The following is a 20,499-nucleotide window of genomic DNA, read 5'->3' on the forward strand; positions in this document are numbered from 1 at the left end:
GACAAAACAACCCACTAAACGACTGATCTTTCATTCGTATTTATCTTTTAAAGGCAACGAAAAGAACATCATCATGTTCAATTTGATTAAATCAAATACAACAACAACAACGAATAGATCAATATTAAGATATTCCTTTTCATTATTGACAAAGAATAATAATCATAATCAAAGTTATGTTGTAAATAGTAATCATCAATTTAGATATTGTAGTAGTAGTAATAATAACAGTAATAATCAATTACAAGATAGTAATAATAATAATATAAAGAAAAAGAAAGAAGAAGAAGAAATAACAACAGTAATAACAATTGATAGTAAAGAGATTGAAGCAAATATTATAGTTGGTGATGAACAAAGAAAACAACTAGAACATACAGTGACAAGATACTCTACAAACCCAGATGTAGTATCACCAATCAATCCATTTGAATATTCAATCAAGACTGTTGACGATGCATTACAATTGCCTGGGTTGTCGAGATCGGTAGGTCTCGAGTCGGTTTATATTGCCGGGTCGATTCATCAACATCTTCGCAATTCGATGCCACTACTCAAGAATTTGGTACAACAAAATAAGATGGAGAATGCATTTTCATTGTTTCAAGTCATGGATAGATACTATGTACCAGTGTCTGAAGAATGTTATGAATTGATGCGAAAAAAGATAGCAGTTGCCATGATTGAAGTTGCCAACTTTAACGATGCCATCCTTCGCGAGACAAAGAATCCTGGCAGTGTACCTGACAATCAACTATACATACCAACCATGGAAACACTCAACACGGTGCTAAACTATTATACAGAGACTGATCAATTGGTTCAAGCTTTTCGTGTATTCTTTTCAATGAGACAACTTGGTCTCACTCCAAATCAACATACCTATCGTTCACTTATCAATGCTTCATTACGTTATGAAGATATTGATGTTGCTTTATTTGCTTTTGAAAATTTAAGGTAAAAAAAAAAAAAAAAAAAGATAATTCAATCAATCAATCAATCAAAATCAATCACAATCAATTTACTAAATATTTATATTTACATTTTAGACGAGATGGAATATTATTAGAAGAACAAACATATGAAAGATTATTTGAAAGTTGTTGTAATTCAGTTCATATTGATGGTGCAGTTGATTTGTATGCAACGATGGTTAGAAATTTCAATATTCCAACTATTAATAGATGGGCATATCTAACAACACTTGGTATCACTGGATTTATGAATTGGTTTGGATTGCCAAAGAGTACAAGATCTGGAAGAGAATGGGTAACCAGTCTTCAAGTATCTCCAAGTAGATACATTTTCCCACCAAAGCATGAGAATCACAAACTACTCAATCCAATGATACCAAAGGAAATCAAGAATAAATTATCATCCGGAGCCAACAACAATAATAGTAATAGTACTGGTGATGTAAATGGTTTATTACCATTTTTTTAGGAAATCAAAAAAGAATAGGCGTGATATTAATTCATAATTTATAATTAATAATTTTGATTTATTTAATTTATTATTTTGAAATTAAAACAAGTTGATTAGTTAATCTCATATGTTGAAGAGATGCAAGTTTATCAAATTTCTTGGTACGAATATTATAACGATAGAGGAGTGGACGACTTTCATCGACTCCTAAACCACAGTAATAGATAAATTGTTCACCATCAAAAACGGTTGAATTGTAAAGTTGGAGACGATTCTTTGAAAGTGACGATGTAGCTTGAAGTGTTGGCGATTGTGGGGCAGATTGGTTCGATGAAGCAGCAGCAGATTGGTTGGTAAAGAACTTTTCGTCCAAACGTTCCCATGTCTGTTGTTGAGTATCGAATCGTTCAATGTGTTGGACGTCGTGAGCGGTACATCTGTTGATTCCACCACTGATGGCAATGTATCGAGAACCGTCATAAGAGACACTGGCCATGTATCGAGGTGTTTGGATGGTGGTCAAAACGGACCACTTGTCAGTTTCAATGTCATAGACTTCGATCGTTGACTCTTGATCCTTGGACGAGTAACCATCGACTGCATAGATGAGTTTGTTGCCATCAAAGAAACAGTTAAAGTGACGACGACCATACTTCATTGGTTGGAGTGTTGTCATCTGCATTGTGACAATATCCAATCGTTCAAGTAGCTTGGCTGCGCTCGATCCCTCGCCACCAACAAGATAGACAAATCTACGACCATCAAACACTGCACAATGACCAACACGCGGAGTCTTGAGTTTGAGTGAGAGTTGTTCCCAACTATCCTTTTCAGTGTTGTACTTGCTCACTTGGTAGGGTGTCGACTTGCCACCAATACAATAGATTGAGTTTTGACTGTCATAGAATGAAGCAAACTCGGATGTTGGCACTGGCATTTGAGATACAAATTTCCAACGGTTGCTTTGAATGTCATACACTTCAACGGTTCCCTCGCTATGTTCACCTCCAATAGCATAGAGGAAATACTGTCTCTTGCTAATAGAAGAGTCCTTTCGAGTGAGTAGTTTACCAAAGACTGGGTTCTTTTTAACAACTACCTTTTGACCAGTGGTGGCTGGAATCGAAACAGACGACTGAGACAATGGTAACATTTGATTAGTTACATTGATTGGTTGTTGTTGTTGTTGTTGTATCTTACCACCTGGTGATATGGGTGGTGTTTGTTGAGTAGACTTGGTAACAGCTGCCTTGTCAAATGAAAGAGGTGGAATAAATGGTTTTTGTGAGGTGGAAGAGGAGGAGGTAGAGGAAGATGAAGAGATTGATTTGACCATCTTTGGACTTTCATTGCCTCTCTTTGGACTATGACTAGAAGAGAGCGCTGGTGAAGATCCAACTGGTGATTGATTATTTGGTGATTTTTTAATATTGGCAGATGATACTACATGATTTGGTGACTTTGGATGAGACGACGATTGTTGTGACTGTTGTTGTTGAAGTTGATTTTGAGCAGCTCTAAATAATTGTGGGAATTGGAATTCTGGATCCCATTTCCACTCGATATTGGTGATTAGTTCATTGAGTATTTCGTTTGATCCGTGTTCCAGTTCCTTGAGATTCGAGTATTTGCTAAAGAGAGCAGTGATCACCTTGATGTAATAGTCATTGTTAAAGTGTGCTGGGAGTGGTGGAGACGATGGGATGGACGATGTAGAAAAGGAGAGTCCGGGCGAATGAAGAGACTGATAGGATGGCGAACTCTTGAGGATACTTGGAGAGGTGGTTCCCTTGAGACATGGTGAGATGGCAGCCATATCAACTGCTGAAAAGGTGAGTGTAGAACACTGCTTTTCAGTTGACAACTTTTCGCCGAGTAAAGTTTGGGTGATCTTGTTGGTCTCGCGAATCACTTCAATGTAGCCAACCATTCGATTGACCATTTCATTTAGGTGACCTTTTTTGTTCTTCCCAGTCACGATCGATTTGACTTTCCAGACTGTCTCGACGGTCGATCAGATTCTTGATCATCAAATCGATATCAGACGATATCTTTTGTTTGGTGTCTCGGTGTAACGTCGTACCATCGGCGATTCTCTTTTCAATCGATGCCTTGTGTTTGAGTAGTTTGTTGGGTAGGTTGGCCATGGTGATGGTGAGAGATTCAATGTCGGGCATTCTATTCTCTAGTTCCTTGGCAATTCTATTAAACTGATGGCCATTATGATCAATGATACATTCCAAACAGACCAACTTGTCACACTCTTTGTTGGTACAATAAAACTTGTACTTTTCACCATGCAATGGACAACGAATCACATCTTCAAAAGCTTCGGGTGGAAGTGTCTGTACAATCGAGAAATGTTGTTGACTCGATATAGAACTACTTGACATTGAACTATGTAAATTGGATGAACAACTCTTTGATAGTGGTGAGTTGTTTTGGTGTTGTTGAGAGGGTTGTGAGGAGGAGGAGGATTGCTTATTTTTTGATAATTGAGCAACAATCGATTGAACATTACTACTATGTTCTTGATGTGATGTTTTTAGATTTTGATTAATAGTGATGGTTGGTGTAGTAGTAGTAGTTGATGTGGTAGATGTAGTAGTTGTACTACTAGAGTTGGAAGATTGACTTGTTGAATTATTGATTAAAGGTCTCTGATCCAATGAAAAATCTTGATTTCCACCGCCGCCTCCAACCTGTTGTGATGATGATGATGATTGGTAGAATGGATCGTGTAGAGGTTCAGTGATGAGTCTCTGGTAACGAGGCGAGAGAGGAGTGGGCGAGGTGGAGAGTGGAGAGGATCGTTGAGGAGACGACTGGGCAACGGTAGCGACTGGGGGAATGACCTGTTCGACCGAGTTGTAGTAACAAAGCAATTCTTCAAGACTGGGAATGGACGGCAATTCAATGGTCGAGTTCATAACCAAGGTCTGCTTGTCACATATTGGACAGTCAATGTATGGTGAAATGTCAGGCTTGAAGATATCAGAAAGACAATTCAAACAAAGAATATGATTACAATCCAATGATTTAGGTTGATTGAATATATTCAAACATTTTGGACATTTTAATAGTTGATCCATTGTTTTGTTGTTTATAGATAAATTTAAAAATAGATTGATTTTGATTTGATTGATAATGGGAAATGATGGAAATTATAAATAAATTGATCGATGATGATGATGTGATGGTGTTACTCTCCTCTGAAAGATAAGGATTAGATAGATGGATGGATGACCGAGTGAGTATAAAATAGATAAAAGATAGATGGATGGAAAAATGATGGACTGGACTGGATGGATGGATGGATGGATGGATGGATGGATGGATGGATGGATGGATGGATAGGGGAGGAATAAATTATTTAATTTTTTGTTGTTGTTGTTTGTATCTAATAGACAAAGAGAATTAGAGAGTGACAGGTAGAGAGATAGGATGATAGGGAGGAGTCTTTGTAAAATATAATCAGTTGAATAAATGGAGTAAAAGGTGGATGATGGGGAAGAAGAGAACAAGGATGAAGTGGATTGAAGAGCAGTGTAGAAAAAGGGATTCTATTTAAACATTTTGTTGTTAACAATGCCACATGTTGTGTATGTACAACTACTACTACATTGTCAACAGCTCAGTTGAGGAGGTGTGGTTGGGTTGAGATTTTCATGTATCATGATGAAGGTTAACGACGATGATGATGCACAATCATAAACCCTGATGATGATGATGATACTGATAGTGATGATGATGAAGTTTATACATATATCATTTCACGGTAACGCTATTAGGTGTGGTGGTGGTATTAACCTAATCGGTGAGCAACGAGGTTATAGGATATGTGAGTGAGTGCGGTGTGATGATACAACATCCACTATCAATCACCGGTGGTGCATCATCATCATCATATTCAACAACCATCCACCCACCACTCACTCTTACACAAGATTCACCGTTTTTTTTAAAGTAGGTGGGGGGTTGATCGATGAGACAGTTGTAAAATCGTCGAGGTTTGGTTGCGATTAATATTACCCCCTAACCCTAACTTTTGGTTAGGTGATCATCACCAATTAATTTTTGCTGGCAGCAATCTTCTTTGTAGGTTGTAGATCTTTGAGAGTATTGGAGATTACCCATTTTCGAAAAAAGGAATAAAATTTAAAAAGGAGATACATGTGATTGACATATGTTTATATATCGCATTCGACGATGACCAAAAAAGATAAGATATGATTCGAAATTCTTCTTTTGTTGTTGAGATAAATTGTGTTTGGAAAAAATATTTGGTTAAAAAAAAATATGTATCAAAAATAATAATATTTTTTAATATTATTTGTTTTTTGTTTTATATTATTATTAGTTTGGGTTCAAATTATTATTATTATTATTATTATTATTATTATTATTATTGTTGTTTTTTTTTTTTTTAAAAAAAACAAAATCTAAAAGTTTATAGAGAAAATGATTATTAAATATTTAATTTAATTTGGGTGTGTTTTTTGGTTTGGGTTTAAGCTACAGATTCCTCTCTTGTGATTGTTTGTTTAACCTTTAATAAAATGGAAGTCTTCCAAGCATCCAATGGACTAATACTATTAAAATCAGCAACAGCATTTGTAAAGTTTTCAACATTATTATCTCTGCATGATTGAATTACATCCTAAAAAAATAAAAAATTAATTAAATTAATTAATCATTCCATCATATATAATCCTTTGTTTGTTTTATATATATTTACTTCTAATAAACGACATTCTCTTGAATTACCAAAACTAGCTTGCATATCTCTATAACGATGAAGGGCACGATCGGCAGAAACCAAATCGTCAGAGGCCAAATAACATAGACAGGCACGAAGGAAATACTCCTTGCAACCCCATTGTGTAAGATTATTGTCGAGAGAGGCAGAGGCAACGTGTTCGTAGATTTCGATGGCCTTGTCATAACGCTCGAGTTGTGCAGAAAAGAGAGCAATCTTTAATAAACATTGATGTGACGAGACGGTGCTGTTCTCGCCTTCGAAAAAGTCTGCAGCAATTTGGTAGGATGCGATGGCTTGGTCCAAGTCACCCTCGGCTTCGTATATCTCTGCAATCTCCTTTTGATGCTTGGCAGCAATGCTGAATCTACCTTCATCTGTATAATATTCAATGGCTGCCTTGAGACAAATGACTGCCTCTGACACATTACCCTTTTTGTAACAATTCGATGCCATCACATAACTCTGTGCAGTATCATGTTTACTATTTGCCTTTAAATAACATTCTGCTGCTCTTTGAAAACAACATCCTGCTTGATCCCCTAAATAGATATAGAAACAAAACATGTTTTGTTTAAAAGTTAATATCTTTCTTTCTCTTACATATATTCTTTGCTTACACTTCTTTGCCATCTTGTATAAATTACCAGCTTTGGTAAAGTCAGAAGCAGAGTCATCGAATCTAGATGAACCACCTCCAAAGAATGAAAGTATATTGGATCCCTTGATTCTCTTCTCTGCCTTGTCGAAAAATTCCTTTGCTTTAACTTCGTCGCTCATTCTATATAAAGTTTATACTCTACTACTAATAATAATACTGTAATATGTCAAGTTATATAAATATATATAATATAATATAAATAGAGGGATTGATTTTTGTGTATAATTTAATAATATTAAATGAGAGAATACAAAAACAAAGAAGAAAGAGTAAAAGAAGTATACAAAATTATTTTTAAAAAAGGGGTTTTGAGTCACCCCACACAAGCCGACCGATTTGAATCGTATGGGGTTTGTTGATTTTTTCATCATGTTCATTTTTTTTTTTGTACATTCACTTTTATTTAAAAGAGTTATCTCTATCTCTTTAACTTCTAATTTGAACATCTGGTAAAGTTAATTGTTCAAGAATCTTTTCAAGAATGTCGTGTAGAGAGATGACACCGACAGGTTTGCGATCTTGGTCGACTACATAGACACGATGAATCTTGGCGGCACACATACGAGTCATCAACTTGTCCAACGAGTCGTTCATGTTGCAACTGATACTTGGATGTACTGCCTTGTAGTCTTGTTGGCGTACACGAGAGATGAATTCACCGACAGTGAGATACAGATTCTCAAATATTCTAGTTTCATTTAATAGTTCCTTTAAATCTCTTGCACTAATGTTTGCAATAATAACTCCTTTATCATCAACTACTGCTATACCATTTACTCTCTAAAATCAAAACAAAACAAATGTATAATATTTTGGTTAAAAAAATGGAAATTAAATTGGAATCTCTCTCTCTCTCTCTCTCTCTCTCTCTCTCTCTCTCTCTCTCTCTCTCTTTTTAATTTGAAATTTAACATACATGTTCAGCCATTAATTCAAATGCTTCAATTGCAGTTTTATGGAAATTGATAGAGATGACAGGTTTTTCATGGAAACCTAAATCTAAGAGTGACTTGGTACCCCATTCTCCGAGCTTGTCAATGTGTTTGGCCAAAAAGTTGAGGATGGCAGATTGAGTGACTAGGTTGACTACTTGGTTACCTTGTTCTCCATTTGAAAAGTCATTGGTTACAATTGGTACTCTATTTACTTGGTTCTTTGCCATTACTGTAATGGCTTCCAATAATGATGCTCCTTTTACTACTGGAATATATTGATTTCTTTCTGATAAATCTAAATAAAAAAAGAAGAGAGGTAATCAAAAAACAAAAATAATTAATAAGTATTTTTTGTTTGGAAATATTATTATTATTTTTATTCTTTCATACCAGTAATATAAGAAGCATAGGTATGTGTAAATAAATCATCTCTTTCAAGGAATGAATAATAATCATTTCCCATTAGATCTGTATGTTTAATAATTTGAACTACACAACAAACAATATCGACAAAATCTACCAATCCAATTGGTCGATTATTTTCATTCATAACTGGTGCTGATAAAATATTATTAATTGAAAGTGTCTAAAAAAATAAATAAAAAATAGATAGAAACAGACAGATATATTAGTTTTTTTCGAAATTTAATTGTTGTACAATTATTTAATGTAATGTGATTGTTTACATACTTCAAATACTTTTGGTAAAGTATCAGAATTTCTAATTGTTATCATCTTTTCACTCTTTGGTGGTAAATCCTCTACATTAAAATCACTGAGGAGTTTAAATAATGGTTCCATATTTTCCATTTCTTTTATCTTTTTTTTTTTAATATATTTATAAATTATACTAAACTATAATATTTAAAACCATTTCTACAAAGAGAGTTGTAAACAATATCAAGGTAACAAACAATTGGAAATCTATCTTTTTTTTTTTTTTTTTTGTAAAAGATTGAAAATAAATAATAATAAATATTTTTTTCAATATCTGTAAAAAAATATTCCACTTTTGGAAATAAAATAAATTTTCATCAAACCTTTTTTTTTTTTTTTTTTCACAGGCAAATAAAAATACAATCCCATCTCTATTAGAATCTAATTATTAATTATTAAAGTGTAGAAAAATTGATATCGATTTGAAATTTCAATAGTTTATCCTATAGTTTTTTTTATTATGGTTTGTTTGTCTTTAGGAAATGATTAGAGAAGGTTTACCTGGGGTAGGAGGTTGACCCTTGATTTGTTTAAGATCTTGTTCAGAGGCTTCCTTTACTTCGATGGAAGTCAATTCGAGTGAACGGATGAGATAGTCCATGTTGGAGGTAATGACTTGATCTTCGGCAAATGGAAGAGTAGTTTCGAGAGCTTGGCTACCATTCAACTTGATCTCGGCTTCGACGACACGGATGAATTGCATAATGTTGGAGAGTTGAGACTTGAGTTCGTCTTCCTTTTTGAGGTCTTCCAAGATGGTGGCAGTCTCCTTGGTGAAACACTTGTTTTCAGCGTCGTAGATCTTGGAGAGATAGTCGAGTGTGTGGATCTTCCACTTTGGATAGGTCTTGCTAATGTAGATGACAGCCTTTTCAGCCTTGGCGTCGGTCTTGCCTCCCTTGTTCTTGGACTTGAGGAAGATGTTGATCTTGGTACGAACGTCGTAGGCGGTCGACTTGAGGTAGTCGTTTTGACGGAGTGCCATGACATCGACGTCGGTGGCGAGTGGCCAACGGGCGTTGGTAATGTCGCCCTTGCCAATCAAGTTGAAAATCTTTTGTGAAAAGTGTGGGGCGATGGGGTACATGAGGATGGCTTGCACCTCGATGAAACGGTTGATGAGCTCCTTGGACATGTTTTCGACAGAGTCGAGCACCGACTTGTAGTAGTCACGCGAGGCGAGGAAGTCGAAAAAGACGATACGGAGGGCTTCACGGAACTGGCTCTTTTCGTAGGCGTCTTCGGCTTGCTTGATGGCACGGTTAATCTCGCTGGCAAAGACGATATCTTGGGCACGGGTGGGTGCGCCAGTGTACATCTTGTCTTGAGCAAGGAGCATTTCCTCGACCCAGGTGACTTGAGTGTGGAGCTTGAACAATGCAGACAAGGCAGTCTTGTCGAGGAAGTTGGCGTCTTCAACACCGTCTCCGGCGTCGGCAAGAGCGACACGGGTGGCGTCGGCCGAGTACTTTTCGACAGCGTCAAACAAGGTCAAAAAGTTTCCGCTCGACTTGCTCATCTTCTCACCGTTCAACAAGACAAACCCGTTGGCACGGATACCGCGTGGTTGGTGGTGTTCGGGGAAGAGAGTGGCGTGGTTGTAGAGGAAGAAGGTGAGATGGTTTTGGACGAGATCGATACCACTGACACGGAGATCCAATGGATACCAATAGTTAAACTCACGCTTCATAAGTGTGAGGGTGTCCTTTGCAATTTGCGAGGTCGAATGAGCCTTTTCCAAATCACCGTTCAACAAGACGTAATCCCACACCTCCTTGGACATTTGTGGTGGTGCGATCTTGCCGCTACCTTGTACCTGTCCGTTAAAGTCGGATTGGAGGATATGAGCAATCGTGTAAAATGCCATGTAGATGGTCGAGTCAGAGAGTGACTCGATCAAGAATTCTTGGGCCCATGGCAACTTGGTGCCGAGACCAAAGGAACGTGAACAGGCCCATTGACCCAACCAACCGAGTGCAATCTCGAAACGCTTTCTTGTCTCTGGCGAAAAGAGTTCCATGGTGGCCAAGTTCTTGAGCACGCTTTGACGCCATTGCTCGTCCTCTTCACCATAGTTGATGTACCATTGGTCGGTGAGTGCGACGACACACTCGTCTCCACTACGCGACACGACCTTTCCGGCGGGCTCAGAGTAGTTGACAGCTTGTCCGCTGGCAACCATCTCGTCCTTGATGGTCTTTTTGACGACGCTGACCTTCTCGCCCTTGTATGGACCGACGGCCATGACACCGTCGTTGAATCCCTTTTGGTAGCACAAGTCCTTGGCCTTGTCCAAGAGGTCACGGTCGTTTTGTGACTTGACTTGGAACTCGCGGTAGGCACGCACGGCACATGCTTCAGTCTCGGTGTAGCCCGGGATATCAATGATCGAGATGACCTCGAATGGGAGCACCCACTCGTCCTTGACGCCAAACTTTTTACGCAATGGCTCCTTGAGCTTGAGGTCGACCAAGGTGGCATAGTCGTCTGGCGAGTCACTTGGCACCGAGGTGACGACACCAGTACCCTTGTTCTCGTCGATCGAAAGCATTGGGAGGACGTGGACGATGGGGTTGATGGCCAATGGAGCCTTGAGCGATGCACCAATCAAGTCTTGACCGGTAAACTCGGCCAACTTGTCAAACTGTCCACGCACCTTGGTCAAGCCTTGGTAGGCCATGTTGCGCACTGATCGCTCGGTACACACAAACACCGATCCGTCCTTCATCTCGAATGCGCCGTACTTTCCGGTTGGCAACACCCAGCAGTTGGTCTGACCGTACATGGTCTCTGGACGGAGTGTGCCTGGCACAAGATACACCTTTTTGCCGGCAGCCATAATGGGTGCCAAGACGGCTGGAGCAGGCTCGACAACCTCCAACTTGATCAATGTATAGTTTTGTGGTTGCACACCCTCACCTTGGGAACGCTCGTGATCGGCGCATTGTTGGTTGTCAGTGGTCGACCAAATCGAGTATCTCTCACCGAATTTAACCTTGTCTTGCTCGCGGAGAGCAGTGAATTGCCAACGCACAAAACTGTCATAGTATTGGTTGACATCGGTCGTAATAAACGAACGACGCCAGTCAATACCCATACCAATCGACTCCAAATCTCCCTTGCAGTGTGGTGGGAAGTAGTTCAACCAATAGGTAGTATCGGCAAACTTTGGAATCTCCTCGTCTGTGATTCCCAAACTTTGCATAATCTTCCATTGTCTCGCAATACCCCCAGTCTTTGCCTTTACCTTTGATTTATTTGATTTAAATTGTAATGGATCTTCTTTAATTGCTACTTTTTCAACGACTAAATGAAACAAAAAAATACAAAAAGTTAACAAATCTAATCTTTTCTTTTCTTTTCTTATCTTCTTTTGTTTTACCCTTTTCTGGTTCATCAATTGGGAATACTGGTGGAGTACCAAACTCTTCCATTTCCTTTTTCAACTTGTCAGCACAGACCTTGATTGGCATACCGGTGCAATGGAATGCAAATGGGAACAAGACACGCTTGCCCTTGAGACGTTGGAATTGACACATGAATTCAGCTTTGGTGACGGTGAATACGTGACCAATGTGCAATCTACCGTTCATATATGGGTATGGGAAAGAGGCCATGTACTTTGGCTCTTCGACATTGGTCTTGTCGACTGGTGCGTCCACCTCAAATGTCTTGTTATCTTTCCATTGTTTTTGTATTTCCTTTTCATACTCTCTAACAAAATCTAATTTGGCTGTTGACTTGAGAATATTAAAGATTGAAATAAAAGTATAAGTATCAAAAGAAGATCCAACACAAACACTCGTAGGTCGGTCGTTTTAGAGTTAAATATAATCATCATACCATTTTTTGTCTATTTCTTTTGTTATAATAATAATAGATAATTGAAATTACTATAATAACTGTAGTTGTTGATATTATAAATATCATAATAATTAATGTGTATATATATATATATTTGTTAATACTTAAACTACTACAACTACTACTTGTTTATTTATAATGTTGTTTATACTACATACAATTTAAAAGAAAATTACAAGAACAATAACAATCACCACACACAAACCTTTTGGCGTAGTTACTCTATAAAGTATTGTTGTCGTAGGAGACTAATGATAATATTAATAGCTCATTTTTCTCAGCTTTTATTGTTTCATCCATCGTCGTCTCTTAGTTAAAAAATAAAAAATCAAAAAAAAAAAGGAGAGGAGCAGAACAACGAACTTCATTGACTTGACACACCTAGATTGAGATGTATACGACAAACAACAAATAAATAATAAGATAAATAAAATAAGAAACAAATAAAGTAAAGGATAACATTTACATTTAGAGAAGAGGGTTATTATTATTATTATTATTATTATTATATCTGTTGAGATCGATCATCTTGGAAATCAATTGTCCGTGTCATTACAAGAAATATGAAACGGTTTGGTTTTGGCATGTCTCTCTTTTCCGATCTATTTTGTGTGTGTTTAGAGATACAACAAATAGAGAGAGAGAGAGATAGAGAGGTTTATGGATGGATAATCTAGATGGACCGTATTGGAAACTAAATACATCGGCTGATGGGAGGAGGGCGCGAAAGCCGACCACCTTTTTGTCAATGTCGACCGGTTCACAACTATCATATGCTTCAACAACATTAAACACAATACAAATGTCAGCAAACCATCAGTAGTTGAACAATCACAAGTACAAGTACAAGTGCAGCCACAGCAAGAACAGTCACAACAACAACAACAACAACAATCTAAACCTATACTAAAAAGAAAAAAGAAAGAAGAAGATGATGATAAACAACAGCAACCATTACCACAACTTATCGAATCACCTGATTTAAAAGAAGAGCAACAACAACAACAACAAGATGACAATGTCGTGATAGTAGAAGAAGAGGAGAAGGAGAAGGAGATAGAAATGGTAGTGAGTCTATCACCTGCAAGAACACCAATCAAACAACAAAAACAAGACCATGATGGAAGAGGTATAAGGAATAATGCTATTATTCCATCTCCAGTATCGACCAATGACAATATCCGTAGTAGCCGACCAACCACTCCCATTAAATTTGATTTAAATGATAGTGTGCAAGAAGAAGAATCTGGTGGCAGCTCTGGTACAGGTGATAGTAGTGCTATTCTTGATGCGTCCCAAGACGACATTAACTATAGTCTCCCAAGAGTTGACTCTAGTGCCCTCCTAAGTAGCCTTTTCTCTCTACACCTTGGTTCTCCCTTAAAACGATCCCAACGAATGGTCGATATATATCCACTACCACCACTCACTCCATCTACATCTACTATTATAAATAATAATATTAATAATGAAAATAAGGCTAACAATATTATTGTTGCTAATCAAACTACTACTACTACTATAGTAGTTGAACAACCACCACCAACAACCAACAATCAATTAAATATGGTACCAGATAAACTACCTGTAGAAATAGCTCAAGACAACAATGGACTAGGAAACATTGTCCAGCAGGACGAACAACAAACACCCAACAAGGTTGATCAACATATCATCATTCTTGATGATGTTCAAACCCAACCAAACATCCAACAACCACAAACTCTACAACATCAACAAGTTGAAATATTTGAAGTATCTCAACGAATCAATAATAATGATATCAATACTACTAATAATAATAATATTAATAATATTAATAATAATAATAATTCCACAACATCGATGGATAATTTGGTACAACAAAAAAGACAGACTAAAAATTTAGGATTATCATCAGGATTGGATGGAGCCTATTGGTCTGCACCAATTGAATCGAAAAGACAAAAAAAGCCTGTTCAAAGTTTGTTTTTTGACTATAATAATGATAAAACAACCAAGACGGCTGTCTCTACATCACAAACCAAAGTTGTGACAGCAATCAAATCAACTAAAACGACAAAACCAACAACAAAAAAAATAGTTGGTGAAAACCCATTACCAATTGTTAATCCAGTTGCCAGACTAGGATCTAAAAAGTCAACTACCAAAACAAAGACTGAAAAGATCCAAAGATCTGCCAAAAAATTAAATCCAAAAGATCAATTACAACATCAACAACCATCTTCATCTTCATCATCATCATCAACAACAACGAATGAAGTTTCAAAGGGTAATACTAATGAAACGAAAAAGAAATTACAAATCAGAATAACATTTGTACCAAAGGATCCTCAAACTCCAACCAAAACTGTTACAAGGTATATTGAAACAGCACCACCATTACCAAATAATTTATTCTCCAAGGACATTTTACTTGATACATCAATTGTTGGTACAGATAACCAATTATTCAAGGATACATTATTGGATACTACCTCTACAGTAGCAGCAGAAGATTTAAAAGAAGGATTTTTAGCATTTGCAGGATTACATAGTAATGTTAAATTGTTTGTTGGTGGTAAAGGATGTTTAAACAATAAGGATTGGTTGGATCGAGAGAATATATCTTCATTTATCAATGTCACCAAAGAGATTACACATCCCAAGGATGTAGAGACTAATCATTTTCTAAGAATCTCTGTTAGTGACTCGATGGACCAACGAATCAGTTCCCATTTTAGCGAGGCGGTAGAATTCCTCAGCCAATCATTGGGAAATAATAAACCAGTATTGGTGCACTGTCGCGAGGGTAGAAGCAGATCGACGACCATTGTCATTGCCTATGGTATCAAAGTATTGAATATGCCACTCAAACAATGCTATGAAATCGTCGCCAAAAATGTACCTCGTATCAATATCAACAGTGGATTCTTGAATCAACTAATGGAATATGAATACAATACTCGAGGTAGTAATAGTATCAACTTTTTTGAAAAGTCTTCAAGAAGGCAAGCTGCTGCTCAAACCTCAACAACTTCATCAACCTCAACATCATCCACTTTTTCTTCTCTAAGAACTTCTAATAAATAATAGTAATAGTAATAATAATAATATTATTAATAATAACCGACAAACTGTAGTGACACTAGGATTGCCCATTTTTTAACTTGTCTATTGTTTGTAGGGCGTCACCCTTTTTTATATTGACAAAATCAATTTAAATTTTTATTTAGATTGATAAATATAAATATATACATTTAAATTTATTTATCAATCTAAATCCCTAAAACTTGAAGGTTTGTGGGTGTCTAGATATATCGGGAAATGAGTACCTTATTTTGTAGGAATCAAACTTTCAATGAAAAAATATATTTTTTTAATTTAACTCTCAAAAAACGATCATCAAAACATATTAATTTAGTAAAATTTTGTTAGTTTGTTGCACAAGTACTTGAATACAGATAGAATACACATACATACATACATACATAGAGATAAATACACAAATGAATGCAATAGAATTAAGAAATTATATAGATCAATTATTCCTTTACTATTATGGCAAAAAGGGAGTCGATAATCATATCGACACGATTCTAGGTTTTATAGTCGATGGCAAGATGACTTGTGAAAGTGCTGCTCTGTACATTGAATCTTTATCACAACAATTCCCAGACTATTATATACTCAAGAATATTTCCCCTGAACATATTAAACAAAAAGCTCAACATCAACAACAACAATCAATTTTAACAAATAATAATCATATTCAACCACAACCTGTACAACAACAATTTACTCCCTCTTCTTCTTCTTCTACTCCTGCCTCTTCTTCTTCTTCTACTCCTGCCTCTACTTCATCTTCTACTACTACTACAATTAAATCATATTATGATTATGATACAAAACAATTTAATAAGGAAAAGATTAAAAATGAAATGAATATGGAAACATCTAGAATCTATGTAAATGAATTGTATACTGTTTATACTGGTAGATTGGGAGACCCTGCATCAAGTAATTATTTGGTTACATCATTATTGGATGGATCATTGTCTATACAACAAGCAGAACTACATGTCAAATTCTCAAAGGAATCCAAAGTGTTTGCCGTACAACAACGTCAAAAGGAAGAGAAACGTAGTAAAGCACAAGAATATGTATTTGAATTGTACAAGGTATTTTTTGGTCCAACCTATATACCACCGCCAGAAGATGTAATGAAATATGTCAGAGGTATTGTCGATCAAGCTTCACCAGACTATCAATCAATCGAAGAGGAAATCAAAGAAAAGGCAATACTAAATGTTAATGTACCAATAAAGAAACCATGGTTTAAAAGATATATAATAATAACAAACCCTCTAAAAAGAATAGGGGGGGGGAGGGGGAGCACTATTCCTATTATTTGTTTGTATCCTTGAGGTGTATCTTATTGTTGAAAAAGGAACTTCTTTTTCCATTTCTATTTTCATTAATAAATTAAATAATTTAAAAAAAAGTTTCAATGTTGGTGATCTCTCTTGAGTGTCATATGAAATGGTTCAGTAAGACACAATTGACATAGACGCAATTATATGAATTTATCAAAACGAACGAGACCTATGTCCAACTCGCTCATCATTATGAAATCGATGAAAAGACAGTAATTAAATACATTGTGGATATTCGAGAGTCACTCTCGAATCTGAACTTATATATGTAAGTACAAAAATTGTAATAATCAACTTTCTTTTATACATATCTTATTTAAAAATAATAGAGGTGGTAAACACTAGTGTCAGTTTCTCAGAGCTGGAGAATGCAGTGGCCTCTTTTAGCGTTACTCATGTATTTAAATACTCACATGACACTTTCATACTGAAACTAGTTTGGTATGTTTGTCTAAAATTATTGATAAAAATAAAATTAATACAAAAGAAAGAATAAGAGTAATAGGTATTAATAATCAACCAACCTTATCTTTGGGTACTATCTTTTTATCTTTAGGCCTAAAGGGTATAGATGTAGAGGATGGTATGGAGAAGAGTAAGATAATAAAGATAAAGTTCAACGTAGTGGCTGATGAAGTACCAACTATTATATTTGCAGTCCTTTTGACGTGTCATCTGATGGCAAGTGAGTACCTAAAGAATAATAACTCACTTGTCATTATTATTCTTTCGGCACTCACTTGCCATTGGACAAGTTAATCTACTCTGCTGCTGGTCAACATTTTTTGTAAGTACAAACTCATTCATTCATTCATTCAATTGTAACACAAAACACAACATTACTGCATACATCCATTTTCCTATTAATTTTTGTTTATAGATCAAACACGACAAATTGGCTGCAATTAAAAGATTGCAACGTTAATGGTATTTTATTTTCATTGGTTTGGTGACATACAATTATTTATTTATGATGGTTGGATTTGTATATTTTCGAATTGATAAATAGTACGATATTGTTTCTAATATTTGTACCTTGTTGATTCAAATCATCTGCTACATTTAGAATATCAACCAATAGATTCTTAATGCTGATAGACTGTCAGTTTGGAATACTTTCAAAACCAATCCTAACAATTCCTTATCATTCTTTCTATGTAAAAATTTACAATATTGATTTCTATATAAACAATATTCTCCTTCATATCCTGCTAAGTAAAAAGGAGGAACAGTTTGATAATTGATATGATTGTACGTTTTAATGTGTGCGGATAATTTACCTAATTTACCCTCTCACACAAGTTTAGTAGTATTGGTTTATTATTATTAATATCTATATTATTAACTATATTATTATCTATATTATTATTATTATTCGGGTGTATAATATAATTCCGGGTCAATGGCAGACGGACTTGTAAAACATTCAATTGTACTATTGGCTGAAAAGGTCTAATTTAAATTAAAAAAAGAAGAAAATAATAATTATTAATTTAATAATCCTGGAGGATAATATTATTTTTAGAATATTTTTGAGTTACCTTTAAATAAGGAGTTGTCCAACCTGAAAAAGGAGAGAAATCGGCAAAACTTGGTTCATTGTCGTCGTCAACATACCATAATGGGTATGATGAACCATATGTATAGTCGGGACCCATGATCATGCTATATGAATAAACGTCGGTACGAGTACCACATGTGGCACCGGTATTGGTGCAACCGTGAAACATGGATTGATAGAATTGTTGGTTGTCGGCTGGTGTCGACCATACACCGTTTGAACTGACATCGATCCACACTACAATCTCTAAACCTTGATTGACGGCGTATTGAATCACCTTTTGTATTTGTGCAGATCCCGACGACACACCAGTTGTAACGTCGGGATACACCACAATATATGGAATGTCCAGTAGACCTAGTTGGGCAGCCTTTATATTCTGTTTGCAACTAGCCAATAGATTGCCATTCTCTAGACATGTAATCACAATATCCGTATATCCACTCGACTTTATACACCCTGTATCTGTATGTGTTAATATATAATATGGTGATCCAATTATAAATCCTTTATTTGCCTTTGTTATTCCAGATAATAATAATACTACTACAAATACAAAGATAATGAAAAGTTGATGATGATGGCGACTGATATTATTTATCATCTCGATGATAATAAATACATATATACAAATAATAATGTAATGTTACACACAAATACTAATTCTACACAACAACAACAATAATTAGAATAATTAGAATTGATGCATCAAACAAAGAGAAGAGAACCTTCTCTTTTCATTTTTGATGGGTCTGCAGGGGCAGTGATCATTGTCCTCGTTTTATCTATCTAGAGATATTTTCAAAGTGTCCTAATAAAAAAGGACAAACAACATGTTCTTCCCTAGATTCTAAGGGGTGCACGACAGCTACATGAAATGATTGTTGGTGTAAATAAATAATAAAGTATGTTTTTATTGATCATCATTATATTTGACTTGTTGAAAACAATTGAGGTTCAATTGCAGGTAAATTACCTATACATAAAAATGTTGCATTTGTAGAATATGTCTAAAAACAGAAGATAGAAAGGAAAGATAGAGATAAGAGAGAGAGATAGAGAGATTAGAATACAATACAATCTTTTTCTTTTTTCTTTTTTCTTTTTTTTCTTTTTAATAATTAGTTACTTTCATAGTAGGTTGAGTCCAACCAGCAAAAGGAGAGAAATTGGCAAAGCTAGGATTGTTATCATTGTGAACGTACCAAAGAGGATAGGAGGAACCGAAACTATAGTTTGGTCCGAAAATGGCACTGTAAGAGTACTCGTCTGTACGAGTGCCACATGTTGCACCTGCTTGTTGACATCCCTTAAAGATGTCTTGATAGTAGAGTTGATTGTCGGCCGGTGTAGACCAAAGACCGGCGGTTGATACATCGATCCAGTAGACATAGATGTTACCTCGGGTCGCTGCAAATTGTATCAACTTTAAAATTTGGGCCGACCCGGTGCCAATGTTTACATCGGGGTACATGTATATATAGGGTACGTCAATACTATTCTTTTGAGCCTCTTTAAAATTCTGTTGACAACTACTCATCAACATTCCATTGGACCAACACCCAAACACCAATAGATTATACAATCCATTTTGAAAACATTTTATATCACTATCTTTTAAAACATAGTATGGTGATCCTACTGTAACTCCACTTTGTGGTGATCCTAAATTATTTATATAATTATTATCGTATCTATTATTATTATTATTATTATTATTATTATTATTATTATTATGTACAAGTTGTTGTTGTTTATCTTTATCAAAACTAATGGTAAAATCTATTATTTCATTATCATCATTATTAATATTTATATGTTGTCTATTATTATTATTATCATCATCATCATCATTGTAGTTATCTTCGTCGTTGTTGTTATTATTAGTATTAGTATTATTGTTATTATTATAGTTGTTGTTGTTTTGATGATGTCGTCGTATTATAGATGAATCAACCAATACTATTACATATATGATTATAAATAATACGACTAGTTTCTTCAATATGATCATCTTTCTCTTTCTTTTTCTCTCTCTCTCTCTCTTTCTTTGATCTCCTATATCTATTGAAATGAAATGATCAAACAACGAACTAGCTCTGAGATCAACCCTGTACCTTTTTTAAAAAGCGCAGCTACCAAGTGGGCAAAGCTCTTTGAAA

General features: G+C 35.6%; 9 protein-coding genes across 9 annotated transcripts; 3 read left to right on the forward strand and 6 right to left on the reverse strand.

Annotated features, from left to right (window-relative positions):
* Positions 1 to 73: 73 nt before the first annotated feature.
* On the forward strand, positions 74 to 1,443 carry DFA_11982 (uncharacterized protein; the record flags this gene model as incomplete). The annotated part of the gene is made up of 2 exons (XM_004350870.1): positions 74 to 957; positions 1,050 to 1,443. 2 exons carry the CDS (start codon positions 74 to 76, stop codon positions 1,441 to 1,443), a joined length of 1,278 nt encoding a protein of 425 aa, XP_004350921.1.
* Positions 1,444 to 1,513: 70 nt separating this feature from the next.
* On the reverse strand, positions 1,514 to 3,241 carry DFA_11983 (RING zinc finger-containing protein; the record flags this gene model as incomplete). The annotated part of the gene is made up of 1 exon (XM_004350871.1): positions 1,514 to 3,241. One exon carries the CDS (start codon positions 3,239 to 3,241, stop codon positions 1,514 to 1,516), a length of 1,728 nt encoding a protein of 575 aa, XP_004350922.1.
* A 127-nt stretch (positions 3,242 to 3,368) lies between these two features.
* DFA_11984 (uncharacterized protein) lies at positions 3,369 to 4,517 on the reverse strand (the record flags this gene model as incomplete). Its single annotated transcript, XM_004350872.1, has 1 exon — positions 3,369 to 4,517. One exon carries the CDS (start codon positions 4,515 to 4,517, stop codon positions 3,369 to 3,371), a length of 1,149 nt encoding a protein of 382 aa, XP_004350923.1.
* A 1,418-nt stretch (positions 4,518 to 5,935) lies between these two features.
* snpA (soluble NSF attachment protein alpha isoform) lies at positions 5,936 to 6,964 on the reverse strand (the record flags this gene model as incomplete). Its single annotated transcript, XM_004350873.1, has 3 exons — positions 5,936 to 6,085; positions 6,164 to 6,726; positions 6,805 to 6,964. The coding sequence occupies 3 exons, from the start codon at positions 6,962 to 6,964 to the stop codon at positions 5,936 to 5,938; spliced, it is 873 nt and encodes a 290-aa protein (XP_004350924.1).
* Positions 6,965 to 7,271: 307 nt separating this feature from the next.
* DFA_11986 (uncharacterized protein) lies at positions 7,272 to 8,590 on the reverse strand (the record flags this gene model as incomplete). The annotated part of the gene is made up of 4 exons (XM_004350874.1): positions 7,272 to 7,625; positions 7,762 to 8,075; positions 8,171 to 8,366; positions 8,471 to 8,590. The coding sequence occupies 4 exons, from the start codon at positions 8,588 to 8,590 to the stop codon at positions 7,272 to 7,274; spliced, it is 984 nt and encodes a 327-aa protein (XP_004350925.1).
* Positions 8,591 to 8,972: 382 nt separating this feature from the next.
* leuS (leucyl-tRNA synthetase) lies at positions 8,973 to 12,343 on the reverse strand (the record flags this gene model as incomplete). The annotated part of the gene is made up of 3 exons (XM_004350875.1): positions 8,973 to 11,803; positions 11,880 to 12,237; positions 12,341 to 12,343. The coding sequence occupies 3 exons, from the start codon at positions 12,341 to 12,343 to the stop codon at positions 8,973 to 8,975; spliced, it is 3,192 nt and encodes a 1,063-aa protein (XP_004350926.1).
* A 92-nt stretch (positions 12,344 to 12,435) lies between these two features.
* On the forward strand, positions 12,436 to 15,433 carry DFA_11988 (putative protein tyrosine phosphatase; the record flags this gene model as incomplete). Its single annotated transcript, XM_004350876.1, has 3 exons — positions 12,436 to 12,439; positions 12,881 to 12,974; positions 13,171 to 15,433. 3 exons carry the CDS (start codon positions 12,436 to 12,438, stop codon positions 15,431 to 15,433), a joined length of 2,361 nt encoding a protein of 786 aa, XP_004350927.1.
* Positions 15,434 to 15,849: 416 nt separating this feature from the next.
* Positions 15,850 to 17,701, forward strand: DFA_11989 (uncharacterized protein; the record flags this gene model as incomplete). The annotated part of the gene is made up of 3 exons (XM_004350877.1): positions 15,850 to 16,676; positions 17,128 to 17,173; positions 17,657 to 17,701. The coding sequence occupies 3 exons, from the start codon at positions 15,850 to 15,852 to the stop codon at positions 17,699 to 17,701; spliced, it is 918 nt and encodes a 305-aa protein (XP_004350928.1).
* A 137-nt stretch (positions 17,702 to 17,838) lies between these two features.
* Positions 17,839 to 20,351, reverse strand: DFA_11990 (uncharacterized protein; the record flags this gene model as incomplete). The annotated part of the gene is made up of 5 exons (XM_004350878.1): positions 17,839 to 17,987; positions 18,201 to 18,228; positions 18,318 to 18,883; positions 19,314 to 19,347; positions 19,467 to 20,351. 5 exons carry the CDS (start codon positions 20,349 to 20,351, stop codon positions 17,839 to 17,841), a joined length of 1,662 nt encoding a protein of 553 aa, XP_004350929.1.
* Between the last annotated feature and the right edge of the window lie 148 nt (positions 20,352 to 20,499).

This window comes from Cavenderia fasciculata (assembly GCF_000203815.1).
Source record: "Cavenderia fasciculata unplaced genomic scaffold Scf_EUAJFUG02HR96I-5, whole genome shotgun sequence".
Lineage (NCBI taxonomy): Eukaryota > Evosea > Eumycetozoa > Acytosteliales > Cavenderiaceae > Cavenderia > Cavenderia fasciculata.